Here is a 19,687-nt window from a genome sequence, read left to right as displayed (position 1 = left end):
CGATAAACCGAGGGCTCGAAATCCATCAAAGTATTTGTGCCCTCCGTACACCGAGGTATTCGTTTAATTTAAAAACTTATATCGTAATAATAGAATTTTTTTTATGTGAATTATTTGAAAGATAGAGATGTAAACATTTCAATATTGTTTTAGCTGCACACAACACCAAAGCAAAAAATAAGAGCAAAAACGAAGGTTGTAATGAAATCAACAAGCCGCGTTCCTCCTCCAGCATTTGCTGTTGCTCACGACTTCTCCGTGTTGCGCCTGCAACCTTACGTAGCAGGCGGTGAGGTTGTGATCTAGAATTATTTATTTCATTCATATGACGTGCAACATCGTTTGTTTAATTTGGTGTTAGATAGAGAATTTTGGAGCGCCTTGTTTGGGCATACACACGACAGATGGTTGGAGGCAGCGGTAAAATAATACTTAATTTATTTTTTTAAAAGTATTTTCTTTTTTAGTTATTAACAAAAGTATCATAATTTTGTGCAGCATATCACCATTTGGTATAGAATACTGATGGAGAGACGTTTTGATAGCGAGCGACATACAATAATGCCGCCAATTTTTTTTGTTTGCCATGCTGTGGAGGAAGGGCAGGATTGGAGGGCGTTTATGGCTGGTATTGCTAAATACCCCAACTTCATGGTTGCTTGGTGGGATGTCGATACGGTAAACTAAATTTTTTTTTTTTAAATATTATCGTTATTGTCGTTATGTTTTGGTATTCTTATTTCTAAACAAAATTTATTTCTTTTTTATCCTTATACAGGTCCTATTACCGATTCATTCAGCCCCTAATAACTGGTTATTTAGGGAACTTCGATTGGCGAATATGGAAGTTCATATTTATGACAGTCTCGGTAGAGTGGCTTATGAAAAATTCAACTGTGATGGAACCTTTACCAAATTTGAGGCTCGGGTGGCAGATTATTTAGACAAGATTAACTATTGGGCCCGGAGGAACATCCCAAGGATTCCATTAAATATGCAATTCATATATGAGAAACAAATGTTCCCCAACAAAGTAGCCATTTGGGAGATTGCGGTGTATTTGTTTGTATGTTTATGGAACAATTAGTTTCAGGCCAACCAATACGTGAACTTATTGACCCAAGGAACGCAGCTTTAGAGTTTCGCCAAAATAAAAATGAAAAAATTAATAAAATATTATAATACTAACCGAGCAACCAAGTGCGACGTACAAAAACTCAAAGCGATCATCACCATCTGTTTTAATATGTGTCACCGTACCCGGATTATGTTTGACCAAATTGTGACAATAAGCCGGAAGTTTGGTAAAAGAATCCTCTTTCGTACCCCTTAACAACAACAATGCATATTGCTTCGCACGCCATATTGATATTCAACTGAGCATTCATATCATTAATAATATCTTTTTCCCGATAAACTCTACTATAATCTTCAGCCAAAACATCAGCAAGATATTCACCTAAAACATATTTGTTTGCTTGTCGATGATTAGGTTGCAAAATTGTTGAAGAACATGTGTGTACATCAACAATTTTATTCACTTGGAAAAGTCCATCAGAATTTTTAATTGCTTTTGCTCTTAGTAACCAAGAACAATTTTTCGAAACACACACAACTTCATACCTTGATTTGGTGGATCTACTTGTCCTCGTCTGAAAACCTTCTCGAAGACATTTTTTACCAATACACCGCTTTAAAAGTTCTTTGTTCTTAAATATACTCTCACATTCAATCTTTTGAAGATTCATGTCTACCATCTGTGTTGGGATATCTTCATTAATATCAACTGGGCATGCTGGTACAGGGGGCATACCGTAAAAAAGGTTATCGGGAAACTTAGCTTTAACTTCATCACCCAACTCATATTTATCTGAATTGCTTTGTAAGTCGGTTATATCTAAACGTACATCAACAACATCAACATAATCCCCGTAAACATGCTTTTTTTCATTTTTTTGACTCGGATTTTTTTTCTTTTTACTTTTATCTACTACACGCCTATTCATAACTTTAACTTCTTGTTCGACAACATCATCACAACGACCACCCACATCATTAAGATATGTACCAACATCATCATCACCAACATACTTGTAATTCTCAGGATCCACATAGTTAATAGGTGAATAACTAACATTAACATTTTCAGCAACACTGTGAAACTGAGGTACACTAGGAGTATTGAAAGTACCTATCGGATCGTTGCTCCCTTTATAGCTGCATAAATTACCAACCGGCTGATTTCCACTGTGACCAGCCTCATTAACCTCATCTCCTTCATCAACCACCACAAACACTTTGACAGCCCTTCCTCCACTACATTTGATTACATTTATCAACATTCTAACATCCATGTCTTCAACTATAGCTATATAATAATTCAATTCAGGATGATGGAAACGAAGACTAATTCTATATTTGTCTAACAAACCAATTTTGCTTCTCACCAAAGATACAAAATCACTATAACTAATATACTCAGAAAATAGGAAAGCGAATTCAGAAATACCTCCATGTGGACATACGTATTTCAGATTTGTTTCAATAACTTGTCATCTTCCACCGGTTACAAGACAAACCAAATATTCAATCATTTTTTTAGAGAGATTTTAGAGAAATTTCCTAAACAAATAACAACTAAACTGATAATTTTCTACAAAAGTTTATATATAGTAACATTATTTCGTAGTCAAACCAATTGATTTCATAGTCAAATTAAAAAAAAAACCTAAAATCGCAGATGGAATACAGAGAAAATCGCAGATGGACTGTGTCCATCTGCGATTTAAGCCTGAAATGCCTATATATATAGAAAAAAAAATTAAAAAATTCAATCCACCTGCGAATGTACAAGTGGCTAAAGCACACTTGTGCTTTAGCCACTTGTACATTCGCAGATGGAATGTGCAAATCGCAGATGGACCATTCCCATCTGCGAATTTCGTGGCCATTTTTGCAATTTCGATTTTTTTTGGCTATTTTCCACAAAATGATTAGGATAATTGGCTATTTTTGTCATTTTCTCTAAAGATAAAAGGTGAAGGGGTTAAGTTGAAAATTATAAATATTAATTAGTAAAAATTGGAATAAGGGCATCATAATAAGCGATAGTGATTTACGATCAAGGTAGCATCAGACATGGAAAAAGCACGTGGTATTCTTGTGCATTGAGAAACCGACGGAAGAAAGAAACAGGAGGCATAGAAATCTGCGTGCGTGGGTATGATTTACCGAGGGCAGGAAGAAGAAAAACAAAAAGAAAACAATGTGTTGCGTGTGCTGTGCGTGAATTTCGATCGGGAGAGGCAGAACCAGAAAGAGAGACCGAACGGGAGAGGGATAAGAAGAAACGACACCACCGGCAGTGGTGGTGGCTACTGGCGGCATAGGGCCACCAGTGGTGATCGGAGGTGATGGTGTCCGTCGGCAGCACTGCTGTCGGCAACAATGGCAGCCAGAAATGGTGGTGTTAGTACCATTTATTGCTTGGAGCAACCTAAAATCTTCTAATTCTTCTTCTGGGACTGAAATTGAAAAGTAATCTTTGGAACATTGAGTAATTTCTCTTTGGAAACATGAAGATTAGTGGATTATGCATAGAAAACATTGAGATTTTGTTGGGTTATTCAAGATTACTTGATATGAATTTAGATACGTAAAACTTGTCAAATGCTTGTTGGAACTAGTTAAAAATTATGGAACATCCTTTGTGTCAAACGTATGATGGAATTGAGTTGGGATTTATGAAATACTAGTGGTAGCGAGTTATTAACACCAAAGAATCAAGAAAATGGAACTAGTTAGCTCAGTGATAATCAATTAGCAAAAAGAGGGACAAAATTGACTTTCGGTAAAAGTCTAACAAGTTAAAAAAATTGTAAACTCGTGTTTATGATTAAGAAGCTAACTGAAGTTTGCTAATTGGGATAAAAATATTCTACTCCATGATAAGGATAACTTTAAACTACAAGCATGTTGGGTGAGATAAGAATGAAATTAAATCATGAATTCCATTATATTAAGAAAAGGGTAGCACCCGGACAATTTTAAGTATATTTCAAGAATCGTCAAAATGGCTAAAGTAAGGAGACATAACTATGTAAAATGATGCAAACAAACCTGGAAATGGTTGGTAAAAATGCTTGAGATTTATAAAGACAAAATTGCAAAAATGGTCCAGTATGCAAATTTTTGGGGTTTTAGTCAAAACCCCGAGTTTTTTAGATTCATGGTCCTTTTCGAGTGGTTTGTATGTGAAAATAGTCTCTCCGAAAATTGAAATGACTATAATACCCTTGGGGTATTTATTTTTCATTTTTCTTAAAATTTAATATTTATTTATTTATTTTAACAATTAAAAAAATAATAAAGGACCCCTCTCTCTCTCTCTCTCTCTCTCTCTCTCTCTCTCTCTCTCTCTCTCTCTCTCTCTCTCTCTCTCTCTCTCTCTCTCAAGCATGTTAGAAAAAAATGGATATGATTCATGCATACAAGGTGTTCGACAAAATGCTCCAAAGAATAACATTTCCTATACCCAAGAGCTCTGGATCAATAACCCATGTTCGTCATTTTTTTGACCTCTCATCGTGGTGAGCTGCCTAGATTCGCTGTTTGTGAATTCCTTAACGAGTTGATAAGCCTTCCGACCATACATCTTGATGTTTTAGTTGTTTGTAGATCCTCATGCAACTGCAAGAAACCACATAAGCATTTCATCGAACACGTTGACTACATGATCTAACAATGACTACATTCACCAATTATTCAGTGAATGAGGGAAATTTGAACATACGTATGTCAATTGTGATACAAAGAAAAAGACAAAACAAACAGTTTTTTAGATATCTAAGATATCTACTTGTGGAGATTAGAAATTGGGGATGATATGATAATGTGAAATGAACAATGAATGTTGTTGGGGAGATTTTGTATCTGAAAATGAACCTAATCGATTCAGTTGTGTGCGTGAGATGGGGAAGATGATGAACATGTTGTATTTTAACAGTGTGTTTTATCCTCATAAAAACCTCCTAAAGAAATTCGGTCCCCAGTAAAGCTGCAAGATTACGACTTTACCCAAGTAAAACTTGAACGAGATGAGTCTGAAATTTTTCTGCGTGTTCTTCAAACCCCATTACCTTTTTGAAGGGTAAGGCTTCCATGCCTCAACATATGCATCGCCGAGACTAAATCGTGTGCATCATGGACTAATCGATGGTTTATCCGTTCCAATTCGAAATATTATTCAATAAACATCACCGAGACAATGGAATGGGATCGAAGGTGCAAGGGTTTGGAAAACCCATTAAGGGTCGATGAGGGTTCCCATATACACGAAAATCCCCTTCGTACAAGTAAGCTCCCAACTCCCATTTATTCATCTTTTTTTACTCCAGCGTAGCTTATAGTTCTTCATCAATAATTTACATGTTTTATTGCATAATAGTTGAGGTAGAAAACATGGGGAAGAAGAAGATGGGTTGGGAAGAAGAAGATGGATTAGGGTGGGGTTTTTGACTTTTTATTGAGAGAGAGAGAGAGGCCCAAATTAATTAACTATTTTCTTTTTCATTTAGATTAAATAGAAAAAAACATAAAAAAATAAATCAGAAGGGCATTACAGTCATTTCAGTTTATCGAGGAACCAAATCTGCAACGAAACTATCTTAAAATGACCACTGATCCAAAAAAGTCGGGGTTTGGACTAAAACCCCAAAAAAATGTATACCACAGGGACCATTTTTGCAATTTTGTCTTTATAAAACGACATAAGTGGTCATTTTGAACGTAAATATGAAAGTTGGAAAAATAACCCCAAAACTTGATATTATGATTCCTTATCAGCTATCATATAAAAGTGCAATAAGGAAGGAAATAACAAAGTTTGGATTAAGAAAAGATGTATTTTGGTGAAGTCTAGAAATGACCAAAAACTTAAACGGTTGAAGTCATAAAAATCTACAATTTGGTTTGTAAATGTACAAGTAAAGATACAATAAGATTTAGAATGATAAATATAAAGTATTGGGAACATATTGGTAGTAAATTGATGGAAAATCTCTGAGTTTTCAATAATTTCTACTTTTAGAGTCTTTAACCAGTAAAAAAGCTAAAAATGGCATAAAAGAGCAAAATGAAAAATATTTTGATATCTAAACATTGTTATTGCTTTGAAAACATGTTAGGGCCAAAAAGTTATCGAAATAACGTGCTAAAACTTGAGAAAACACATTTAGGCAAAGTAGGATGCCTGAATGAGAAAATGGTCAAAATGATCAAAAGTAGTACAAAGGGGTAGAAATGTCGAAAATGGTTATTTTTGATAGAGTTAGTTTAGTTAATTTTCCCCCTTTACCCTTCTTACCCTTTGTATATAAACTCTTCTTCTGTACTATAACTTAACAATTTTCATAATCAAAGAATTACTTTTCCCTCTTTTGTGTTCTATGTTCATCAAGATGGTATCGGAGCTATGAATGCTCCATTTTTTTTGTTGATTTTCACCTGAGCATCCATTGATTCTCGATCTGTTCATCCTTTTCTTTTCTCCGATTCAAATTCTTTTAACCTCAAATTATTTCAATTTGAGAATCATCGACAAGAATGTCTCCTATATCAACATCGACTCCTCAAACTTCAAATTCAACCTCAAATTCATCAGATCCCTTGTATCTTCATCCTTCGGATCATCCAGGGATGCAATTAGTCTCCAAACATCCTGATGGTTCAAATTTCAACTCATGGAAAAAGGCTATGATGATCGCTTTATCCGCTAAAAATAAACTAGGTCTTGTGAACGACAAAGTTTTTAAGCCTTCTTCTGATCATGAAACATTCGACTTATGGCAGAGGTGTAACGACATGGTCACTTCTTGGATTCTCAATGTTCTAACCAATGATATTGCTAAATGTGTGCTTTATTCATTCTCCGCGAAAGCTATTTGGGACGATCTAGATGATAGATTTGGACAATCAAACGGAGCAAAATTGTATCATCTTCAAAAGGAAATTTCTGACCTAACTCAAGGATATGATGATCTGGCCACCTATTTCACCAAATTGAAGAAACAATGGGTCGAATTAAATGCCCTATCCTCGATTCCAAGTTGTACTTGTGGTGCTGCACACACAATTCAAGAAAGTTAGCAAAATCAAAGGCTAATTAAGTTTCTCATGGGATTGAATGTCGATTATGGATCAACCAGAGGAATTATTCTTCTAATGAAACCTATCCTTTCTGTTGCTCATGTAACGCCCCGATTCCCGAGTATCAATTTATAGTTATAAATTCTCATGGTTTTAAGGTCTACTCGACGAGTTGGTGGCCTGACTCGCCGAGTAGCAGCGGGTTGGTCCGCGAGTTTAAGTGACCTACTCGCTGAGTCCAAGAAGGGACTCGACGAGTAGGAGCTGGCAGATGAAACCCTAAATTTCGGGGATTTACACCATATTTAAGGACCACTTATTCCCCTTAGCCTCACTTACTGCCTCCCTTGAGTTCAGAAAACCCTAATTCGTGGTTGCTCTCTATAATTGTGTGCTCCTTAGCTTAGAAGAGGGATCTTTGGAGTAAAAAGCTTGGAGTTCAAGAAGTTTGGAGCAAGGGTGTCACAACTAGCATTCTAGCTAGGAAATTATGTACTCTTGTAAACATTATCTACTGTAAACTCGTAAACCCTAATTCATGTTATGCTTGAAATTCAACCTATGGAAGCACATTCAAACCTAGATTCATCAAGTAAAGTTGAAAACCCTAGAAATCCCGGTTTAAGCCCATTATGGATTAGGATTTCCTTATTGGGCCTAATGGGCCAATAAACTTCCAATGTGACTATTTTGGGCTTAGAACTCGTAATTGGGCTCTAATTCAACCCACTTTCATGAAACTTAACTTTTTGGGCCTTATAAGCGTAAAATGGACTAGTTTATCTCTAATGGGCCTTATTGGGCCATAACAAATTCAATTAGCTTTAATGGACTCAAATCCATCCTCTTATATAAAAATTGGGCCGTGACCTACTCTAAAGACCCAATGGGCCGAAAACCATCAAATTGGGCCTCATATTATGGACTCAAGCATAAAAGGGCCAAGTCATTCTCTTCCTTCCCTCTCTCTCGGCCCAAGTAGAAAACAAAAAAACAAGAGGGGAAATGAGGGTTAACATTTGTAGTGCCACCTCCTTATTACACTTCATACTTTCATGCATGGACCAACATGCATCTATAAGGGTCACCTCACTCTCTCTCTTCTTCTTCTTAATACTTACGGCCGAGAATCAACACACACACACACACAAAACAATTCATACTCTCTCTAAGTAAAACATTCAAGAACATCCCTTCCCTCCCATCAAGAATTTCGAGAATTAGAAGCATTTCAAGGAGATTTCATCCAAAAATCACTTCAAGCTACACTCTAGTGGTAAGATCTTGCAAACATATTTCCTTTCTACACTCATTCACTCTTCTTACCACCTTAAATTTTTGATCATACTCCTAGAAACATACTCAGTTCGAGATCCACTCAAGAAGTTTTCTAGGGCCGAAGATAACATCAAACTCTTTCATTTCTTTCTTCAAATCGAAAACAACAAGCAAAGGTGAGTTCATACCTCTCTATTTTTGGTTTTCATATGATTTATGGGGGAGAATACAAGTAAAATGTGAAGATCTAAATGTATTTGTATGTTATGTGTGATTTCTTGTGTTTTGTGGTAAATATGTGCTAAAAATGAAAGATATTTCGAGATCTATAGTTCAAGAAGGAAAAATATGTGATCTAGGTCATATTTCACTTAACATGTCAAGATAAACTACTATACAAGCTTTAAAATAACACACTACAACATAAGTACTCATTATTGGACTATTTTTGTCAAATAAACAAAAGTTTGGGAAAAAGTTGTCATTTACGGTTTTTACAAGGCTCAAAATGTCAAAACAGTTAAAATGGAAGTTTCTATGAACATTATTTTTTTCAAAGGACTAAAAATGAAATTTGTAGCTTATTGGGCTAAAATTTTGGGCTTTTCGACCCATAGGCCCAAAGTTGTGAAAAATATGGTTTAAGGGGGCTGAAATGGTAAATTTCTCAAAACAGTGGGTAGAAAAGTAAATGAATCTATTTCTGGGGTTAAAATGACCTTATTTGCTAAAAAGGATTGAAAATGCAAAGATTTTGGATTTTGGGTAAAAAGTGTAAAAATTGCGAAAAATATGGATTAAAATACAAGTCTTTTAACCAAAGGGTTGAAACTTTCCGAAATTTTACTTTTGGGCTTAAAACATTATTTAAATAAGTGTTTGGGTAAAAAATGTCAAGAAAAATAGTTCAAGGACCTAATATGTCATTTTTTTAAAAGGACTAAAATTGCCAACTTTACAAAATAAGGGGCTGAATAGGTCAAACTAATGTTTTTGGTCAATTATGTTAATAATAATAATAATTGGGTCAAAATATACAAAACTTTATAACTTATGGGTTTTAAATAGAAAAATAACTATTTTTATAAATCTATGAATCGTTATAAAACAAATTCGTGATTTTTACGACATATCGATTAAACAACTCGTAACATTAATACTATACAAAACAAGTAAACATTCAAATTGTTGGGCTTGAGAGATTCTAATCATGCTTAATGGGCCTTCGTGACTCATTAACATGACTTTTGGGCCCAACATAAATAATACATGTTATTGGGCCTCCTATGACCCAATTACATGCTTAAGGGACCCTCAATGGTTTTTACATGCTATTGGGCCTCAGTGGCCCATTTGCATTACTAGTAAGGTCCAAATAAACCTTATGCGAAATGGGCCAACGTGCCTTTCGTATACTCGTCAGCCTTAAATAACATACGAAATTAGTAGGGCCTAGTAGTCCTCTTCTCCTCGTCTGTTAGGCTTACCTTCTCTTCAAGTAAACTAAAATCAGGTCATTAATCAAGGTTAATCAAATTCATGTGGATTAAGTGAGTAATAACGAGTGACACCAATAAGTGTCAGTCGTAGTCTGTAGTTGTAATCAAAGTCTCTTGGAGGGAGAGCGAGAGTTTGTGTATAGATCTATACGGGGGTGACTCCCCCACACCTAAGTTGTTCGCTACAGTTAGACTCGGCCAGTCTAGGGTGACAAAATCTTAAAATCAAATTTCGATGTTCATTAGAATACCAAGACAGACGAACTAGTCATTATCATGCTTGGTTATAACGACTCACGTAGAAATCCGATATCGTTTAAGTAATCAAGGGAAATCATATTCATTCGATGTGATGATACAATAATGTAAAACCATCATAACTTTTTATCAGAAAACATCGGGTTTTCCGGGGAAACCAATCTTGCTCATTTGTACTTTCAAAAACTATAATGCAAAACTTCTCATTTATTCATGTTTTGAAATCATTCACGCATATACTTACAGGATCATCACAACATTTTCAAGAAAAGTCTTAATACAGAAAGTATCGGATTTTCTGGGTTTTACGAACGACATAAACTATTTTACATCAAACACACTTATGAACTCACCAACATTATATATGTTGACCGTTTTCAAAATAACTTGTATTCTCAGGTAATCATTAGACAAGGAAGCATCCAGTGTGTTGAAAGTTTCTTTTGTAGTTGCTAATCACCAAACACTTTATATTTTGGAATCATGTAATGTAAACCTTGTACTTGATGTAAACAATGCCAGTTGTACTATGTAATGTTTGATGATGAATGTGTTATGTTTCATGTATATTCATTGTGATGATATTTCAATTTAAGTCACGCGAGCCCTCGGACGTTTCCGCCGTCTGGTTCGGGGGTGTGACAAAGGGGCTGTTGTAGATCCGAATTCTTCTCTATCTTGGCATCATTTTGAAGGTGTTGGAGTTGGAGCTACATTTGGAAGAGTTTGACACTACTTTCCGAGCTACTTGCGAGGTGATTTATCCTCACTGTACTCAAGGGTCTAAGGCACCAAGGCAGGCCCTTTGATTTGTATTTGGAATTGATATTGATATGATATGTTAGATCGATATCCTAGTAGATAGGATGGTTATACGTTGGTATGGTATGATAGATTGGTATCCTGGTAGAGAGGATGTGCTTATGCTTAGAGACCTATAGTTGGTCTGACTGTCTGTATGCTCGTAGGAGATTACCTGTTATGTGTGCACATGATTGATTGGTAGTGGAGGGTATTCCATCCCGAGGATGATAGGACCCTAGTATGTTATCTCTATAGTCTGTTACATGATTATCTGATATAGGTGCACATGTTGATTTGTTGTGGGCAGTAAGTATTCCATCCCGAGGATGATTGGACTCATAGTATGTGGGCATTCCAACCCGATGGTTGAGGGGCCTGGGGTATTCCATCCCGATGGATGAGTGGACCCATAGTATCTGTGTTATGTGTGTAGTGTGTGGGCATTCCAACCCGATGGTTGTGGGCCGAGAGTATTCCATCACGAGGATGATTGGACTCGTAGTACGTTGACATTCCAACCCGATGGTTGAGGGGCCTTGGGTATTCCAACCCGATGGTTGATTGGACCCATAGTATGTTGGCATTCCAACCCGATGGTTGAGGGGCCTGGGGTATTCCATCCCGACGAATGATTGGACCCATAGTATGTTGTTACTATTATATGTGTATTGTCGTGTGTATGGGTATTTTGGGGGTAACTCACTAAGCCTTCGAGCTTACAATTATCGATTATTGTTTCAGGTACAACGGATGACCGCGGGAAGGCGAAGGTGTGACCGTACACTTCCTCGATTGATGAATATGATTTATGGGAACTCTAATGTTTAAACTATTTGTAATAAATGAATGGTTTTAAATGATTTAAAAAGTTTTAAATTGGCTCAAATTTTATGGGTGTTACAAGTTGGTATCAGAGCCTTGGTTTGAGTGAATTGGAGGAACATTCGTGTGAATCCAGTCTCAAACCAAGGAAAATATTTTCAAAATGATTTCTTAAAAGGTTTTCAAAATAAGAAAGGAGGATGCGAAGTGTACGATCAGTCGGAGCCAGTAAATAGACCCCAAAATACCATACCAATTATTGATCTTATGTGTTAGAACAACATGCTAGTAATAAGATAGGGATCCTCAGGAATCGTATGATAGAATTGCCTGATCTTTGATGCCTTATCTTATGTAGAGTACCTCAGTTGATTGTTTGTGACTCTTTCGCGTGTGAACTAACTATTGGGTGATTACTCTAAGTCACATGCTACATGGGATAAATGGTCTTAGGGTGAGGGATTTGGTCCTGCTGCGCAGCTCTTGTCTGAGTCCAACCGTTGTGGGAATAAATCTTTTAGCCTAAGATTGTTTAAGCCATGCGGTATGTGATTGTATTCACGCAATAGTTAACTAGCACCAATGTAGGGTCATGTGGCAGTTGGTGGATGGGTGGGTAGTGAGAGGCCGGAAGGCCAGTGATGGGATAGTTTAGCATTCCTCTAGGAGTGAGGAGTGAGGATTGAGTGCTCGCTATGATATATATTAGGTTAGAGTGTTGTGGTGATACTTGAGACAAATATGGGTAGGTGTGGAAGGTAGTATGGGCCCGTACTACTGAAAGCACAGGACCCATACGCGTAGCAAGGAAGTCACAACCCCTAGGGTTTGGTAGGGAGTTAGTTCCCGGTTATTTGTGCGGATTGCCAGATACCTTCCTGTTATATTTCAGAATGGTGGTTACGAGGCGTTTCGTGACTGGATCCGGATCGGGGTCCAGACAAGGTGATCAGGAGGCCCCAGCGGCGCCTGAGATTATCTGCCAGGAGGAGCCGGTGTTGACAGAGGATCGGGCCAAGGAGATCATCCGCGAGGAGGTGGTCGAGATTGTCCGGGGTCAGATTCTGGAGTTGTTTGGGACTATTAATTCCGCTATGATTGAGTACTTTGATGACAGATACGCAACCCTCACTGAGGCGGCTGTCGCCGCAGCCACAGCAGTTGTATCAGCGGCAGGGTTGGGAGTCGGGCGAGCTTTTCAGTACCGGGACTTCGATAACACGAAGCCCCCGACATTTGATGGTACTCAGGATCCGATCATAGCCATGAGGTGGCTATCCGATGTGGAAGGATGTTTTTTCACATGTTCATGTCCTGCTGACCAGAAAGTCAGGTGTGCTCTGAACCTGCAAAGGATTGGTGGAGGTTGATTACTGGATCATATTCGGATGAGCAGCGCGCTTCGGTTACTTGGGATCGATTTCAGGATATATTTCGTACCCGTTACGTCCCGCGGGTTGAGCAGGAGAGGCTAGCGCAGGAGTTCTTGGATCTGCGACAGGATGCAGAGTCGGTGACGGAGATCACCCGCAAGTTTACTGAGAGGACGATGTTTTGCCTTGAGTTTGCTTCAGAGCAGGCTCATATGACCCGATATCTGAGCATGCTCAAGATGGACATCAGACAGTTCGTGTCCACACAAAGATGTGATACCTTGCTAGAGTTACAGGAGGCCGCCAGGCGGAGAGAGTTGGAGATTGAGGTTCAGCTGAGAGAGCAGAGGCAGGCCCCGACGCAGTCACAGCCTGTGCCAAAACGGTTTAGGGCCGCTGATTACAGACAGGAGAGTCATAGGGGTCGTACTTGTGGAAAGTGCGGCAAGGTACATGATGGGGTTTGCCATTATTCTTTAGGATGCCACAAGTGTAGCGAGGAGGGTCACTTCGCGAAGGATTGTAGGCAGCAGACTCCAGGGACTGGTGTCAGGATTTGTTACCATTGTGAGCAGATGGGCCATATGAAGGCCCGGGTCCCCTACTAGCTGCCAGGCCGGTGCAGGCTCCAGCGTCGACCATCCTGAGGATTACTGGTGGGGGTCAGGGTAGAGCAGAGCCTCCGAAGGCTCAAGAACGCGCCTTCCAGCTTACAGCCTAGGAGGCCAGGACAATACCTGATGTGGCGACCGGTATGTCTTTTCTCCTGTCTATTTGTTTTAATCGTATTACGAGCTTTTGTTTTCTTTCTGCATGAATTATTAGGACATAGGAGATGTTAGGGAGAAATTATTGTCAGGGGATTGTAGATAGTTAGGATCCGAAGATGCATTCGAGGATGAGGAGTTAGGATAGAGAACCGCCAGTCTAGGACGAGCAGTTGTAATCCATAAATTCAGAGATCATCAGCGGGAATTGATCGGTATATTTTACATCACGCTTAATATACTATAATTTATGTAAAATAACCGATTTTATCTAAGAATGGTGCTACTTTGACATGTATTTGAATTATGTTTGTAGGTGGTAAATATGATGAAAATGGTACAAAAAGATGCAAAAAGAAGTTTAAGGAATTACACGAAGAGAAATCAAGATTGAAAACAAAAGAATTGAAGATGTTCGGGTTTGGAAAGACGAGAAAACAAAATAAAAAAATGAAATATTTTAATTAAAATGATTTATTTAGGAAATAATAATTTTATTATTTTCTAAATAATTTAATTTAATTAAATGTATTTTTAATAAAATCAAAATAAAAATAATATATAAAAATCATGTTTTTTAAAATAAAAATAAAAAGAATTTAAATTAATTAAAGAGGTTTAATTAAAATAGATGATTGGGAATTAATTATTTAATTTCTAAAAAATTTATATTAATTAAATTAATTTAATTTAATCTAATTCACAAAAAGAAAAAAAAAATATAAAAGGAAAAATTTCGGAATGAGCCCAAACCCGGAGCCCAAACCCAGAAGCCCCAAAGCTCGCGACCCAGATCCGAAGATCCGAGCCCGATCCGGAGACCGCCCCGCAATCCAGATGCTCTCACAGTGAAACCCGGCTCCGACCCGGGTTGGATCCGCGCTTTTATCCGCACGTGACGTCATCGATGACGTCGTCCGATCCATATCCGCTTTGATCCGGCTCCGACCCGCCCCGTTGCCGCCCCGTTTCTACTCACAGAAGATCCGCGTCTCGACCCAACTCGGACCCGATCTGGACCCGCGAAAAATGGCCCTAAACGACGTCGTTTTGATGCCAGCTCCAAGTGCTTGTGCCATGTGCTGAACCTACGGGTTTTCCTATCTTTTAAACACTTTCCAACCAATTTTAACCACTTTTTCACCACTTTTCCTATTTTAAACTCAAATTCTTTCCAACAAAAACCAAATAATTCCATCTTTTTAATTCTTTTGAATTCTTTTTCATAAGATTTAGATTGGATCTTAGGTCCAATCTAAAAGCTTAATATTCCTAGCTTTATTTCATTCTTTTTGATATTTAATTTTCCAAAAATTCACTATAAATACCACCTCAAAATCACCATTTCAAACACACCTCTTACCTCTAAGACACCTCTTACCTCTAAGACACCTCTTACATTCTTACACACCCTCTTATACCTCTTATACCAACCTACTTTCATACCACCACCTTCTTTAGGAAATTTCTATATTTTTTTGGAAGCATTTTAGTCTTCCAAATTCTTTTCTTTTTCCAAGAATTCAAGCCATCAAAGATTCAAGACTTTTCAAGATTCAAGATCAAGACATCAAGAATTCAAGAATACAAATATGAGTTTGTATAAGTCTACAATGCGCGGCTAAATCCTCTCGTGATCGTAACCGGGAGTAGGTTTTAATTCTTACTTATTGTATTATTTTTGGGTGTGAACATTTGAATTTGTTGAATATTATTTGTGGATTTTGTTTATGTTTTTAACATTATAAAATCGTTACACTTATTTTATTCATTTATCAATTAATTATTCCAAGTTTAAAATAATTTTAAGTGATCTCCCCACCGTGCCAAATCATCCAATAGCCGTGTGTAGGACGGAGGGTGCGGTTACACTTATTTTCTATTTTGGACTTAGACTTTAATTGAATCGACTATGAAAAATTAATAACACTCATTTTTAATTCATATAATAATTAATTCTGAAACCGGAAGCGATCATTTTTTTTAATTGAATTAAAATCATATATTTTTTGTTTGTCATCATATTTATAAATCTCAAATTAATCATTATTTCTTTATCGTTAAATCAAAATAGTAACTAAACTATTAACCATAAGCTCTTCTGGATCCGACCCTTACTTACCACTCGCTAGATTAGTGGAAATAAGGTTTATTTTTGACGCGACAACGACCGCTCGTCAAATTTTGGCGTCGTTGCCGGGGAGCTATTGCGCTTAATATTTAGTTATTTATTTTGATTTTTATTTTAAATTAAAAAAAAAATTTAAAAAAATTAAAAACAAAATTTTTGATAAAAAAATTTCACATTTTCTTTCTAGTTGTTTATTTGATATATATATATATATATATATATATATATATATATATATATATATATATATATATATATATATATATATATATATATATTAGTATAATTTTCTAATATATATATAAAATAAAAAAAAATCACAATTTTTTTTTTTGATTTTTAAGTATAATTTCGAAAATATATATAAAAAAAAATATAATTTTTTTTTCTTTTTTGTTTATTTGATTTTTTTTATAACTTCGAAAATATATAAAAAAAATATAAAAAATACATATAAAAAAAAATTATTTGATTCTTATAGTCTTTATTTATAATTGTTAAATTCCTTTTACGCGTTTGTATTTTTTTTTTTTGTTATGCATGCATACTCGTTATTCGAGACGATCCTCTCCATTGCTTTTTAACTCAGAAATCGAAAGAGCGGCAAGAAGAAATCGTGTTACTCACCGCGCCTTAATTTTTGAAGAAGCCAACAAAACCGACGACAAGATGACAGACCGAAAAACCATGGGAGATTTTGCACGACCCTCACTTGACGGGACCAAATCATGCATTAAACGACCTGAAGTAGGAGCTACAACTTTTGAGATCAAGATGCATGTGATCCAAATGGTGCAAAATAGTGCGCAATTCGATGGCTCACCCGATAGTGACCCCAATACACACATCACTAGTTTCTTGGACATTTGTGACATGTTCAAGATGGATGGAGTAACTGAAGATGCAATCCGACTACGCCTCTTTCCTTTCTCTCTACGAGGTCGTGCCAAGAGGTGGTTCTCAACATTACCCGCTGAATCCATCACCACTTGGGAAGACTTGGCTGACAAATTCCTAACCAAGTACTTTCCACCATCAAAGACAAACATGATGATCAATGAAATCCTTTCATTTCAAGCTGAAGATGGCGAATCGCTATACGAAGCATGGGAAAGATACCGAGAGCTACTCCAAAGATGCCCACATCATGAGCTACCTATGTGGAGGCAGGTCCAAACATTCTTCAATAGTTTGGACATTCATACACAACAATCACTCCATGCAGCTGCCGGAGGTTCCATAAGGAACAAAACACCAGAAGACACTTATGAACTCATAGATGAAATGGCAATGAATGGCAGTCCCGCTCATTCGGTCCAATATCGTGGCAACAAAAACAAACAACTTAAATTTGAGAGTGTACATCAAACCGATGAAGTGCTGACTGAAGTCCTTTCCCAAATACGGAAACTGACAACTGAAATCAGTCAACTTAAACAAAACCCTCAATCTAATGTTCAAACTGTTTGCAGTTTATGTGAAGGACCACACAAGACTAAAGACTGCAGAAAAGGGAACATGTTCGCTCAAAACAATGATAAAGTTGAAGAAGTCTTTTATTCTTCCGGTGATCAGGCTGACTTGAATGAAGAAAGGCGAAATTTCTATAGACCACAACAACAACACAATCAATTCAACAACCAAAGCAACAATGACCGATGGAGGAACAACAACAATTCAAGTTCAAATTGGCGGAACAACAACAACAACTTCAACCCCTGGCAAGGCAACAAGGTCAGCAACAACAATTCGGGCTAATCCAGTCAAAATCAACATCATGGGCCAGTTTCTTCTCAAGCAAATCATGGAAAGACAAGTGAACCATACCATGATAAGCAAATGGAACAATTGATGAACATGATGAAGGAAAGTCTCAAGCAAAATGAAATTAACTCCAAATCAATTTCAATACTTGAGAAGCAATTGGGACAAATAGCAGAGCAAATAAATCGGCGACCACCTGGCAACCTTCCGGGCACCACGCAAGTAAATCCTCAACACTCAAGAGCTTCAACTAGCAACACCACCACCACCAACACCAACAACAACGCACATCTAAATGAGGTAACTATTCTACGTAGTGGTAAATCATATGATAATCAAGTGCATAAGCCTACACCAAACTCGTTAAAAAATCCTGATGAGGTTTTAGTGGAGGATTATGTATCTTCTGATAATGAAAGTGAAAAGACTCTTAAAACACCAATTGAACCAGAACATAAATTGAAAGGAAAATTGCATGAGTCGGAACTGTCTAAAGTTGGGGAAGGACATGTGGAGACAAATACCACCCCTTACCCAACAGCTTTGAAAAACCCAGAAAAACAAGTTTTTAAAAAAAAATGATGATATTTGGGAAACTTTTCGACAAGTCAAAATTAACATCCCACTTATCGATGCCATTAAGCAAATTCCGGTTTATGCTAAATTCCTCAAAGATTTATGTACTCAAAAGAGACGTCACCGAATTCCAACAAAATCAAACGGTACATCACATGTTAGTGCCGCTTTGACAGGAATACTTCCACCCAAATTAAAAGATCCTGGAGCACCTTTAATTACAATTGAAATTGGAAACATAAAAATCAAAAAGGCACTTCTTGATCTTGGAGCAAGTATCAATGTCCTTCCTGGTAGTTTATATGATAAATATGACCTTGGCCCATTGCAACCAACTAACATTACTGTGTCCATGGCCGATTTGTCACTTAAATTACCACGGGGGATGTTACCTGATGTCATAGTCAAGGTGGAAGATTTTTATTACCCAGTTGACTTCATAGTTATGGACTCTGAAAAACACTTCAAGGACAAACAACAAAATGTCATTCTCGGTCGTCCCTTTTTAGCAACTATAAATGCTCAAATTAGTTGTCGAGATGGTGCAATTGACGTGACTTTTGGCAACCGCAAGTTGAGACTACAAGCCTTTGGACCGAACGCTAACTCTCCAGATCATAATGATTGCTTTATGATAGACACCATCGGGGATTGTGTTCACGAGCATACCGCAAATATGCTCCTGGACATAACCAATGATTTGGAGGATGTTTTTTGTGACAGTGACAGATCTCAATCAATTGAAGATCAAAAAGAGTTTCTGAATGCTATCCATGGTCGCACGTCAACTTGGTCAAATAATTTTGATGATCTCCCAGATTCAATTGATTCAAAGATAAAGCCATCATTGGAAGAACCACCAGCATTGGAATTGAAGTTGTTACCGAAGCATTTGAAATATGCCTTTTTGGGAGAAAATCAAACGCTTCCGGTGATCATTGCATCAGATTTGACAGAGGAACAAGAACAAGCATTACTGAAGGTGCTTAACACATACAAAGCCGCAGTTGGATGGACAATTGCCGATCTTAAGGGAATAAGCCCAGCAGTTTGCATGCATAGAATCATTACCGAACCGTCGACAAAACCATCAAGAGAGACGCAAAGAAGATCGAACCCTAATATGAGGGAAGTCGTGAAGAAAGAAGTGTTAAAGTGGTTAGATGCCGGAATCATCTACCCAATCTCTGACAGTGTATGGGTTAGCCCAACGCAAACCGTTCCAAAGAAAGCTGGCGTCACGATCGTAGAAACTTCAAGTGGTGAAAA

The 19,687-nt window shown here is 37.2% G+C and overlaps 1 protein-coding gene across 1 annotated transcript; it reads left to right on the top strand.

The window, feature by feature from the left end:
- The first annotated feature begins 6,603 nt into the window (after positions 1–6,603).
- On the top strand, positions 6,604–7,146 carry LOC145139203 (uncharacterized). The gene has a single exon (XM_079073114.1). It carries the CDS (start codon positions 6,604–6,606, stop codon positions 7,144–7,146), a length of 543 nt encoding a protein of 180 aa, XP_078929240.1.
- The last annotated feature ends 12,541 nt before the right edge of the window (positions 7,147–19,687 follow it).

The sequence above is a fragment of the Lactuca virosa genome, chromosome 9, assembly GCF_052849685.1.
Source record: "Lactuca virosa cultivar CGN04683 chromosome 9, Lactuca_virosa_CGN04683_v6, whole genome shotgun sequence".
Classification (NCBI taxonomy): Eukaryota; Viridiplantae; Streptophyta; class Magnoliopsida; order Asterales; family Asteraceae; genus Lactuca; species Lactuca virosa.
The sequence above is the reverse complement of the archived record's forward strand: the minus strand, read 5'-3'. Positions and strand labels throughout refer to the sequence as shown.

Excerpts from the sequence above, each read along its gene's own strand:
- LOC145139203 (XM_079073114.1), top strand. The coding sequence starts at position 6,604 with ATGTCTCCTATATCAACATCGACTCCTCAAACTTCAAATTCAACCTCA.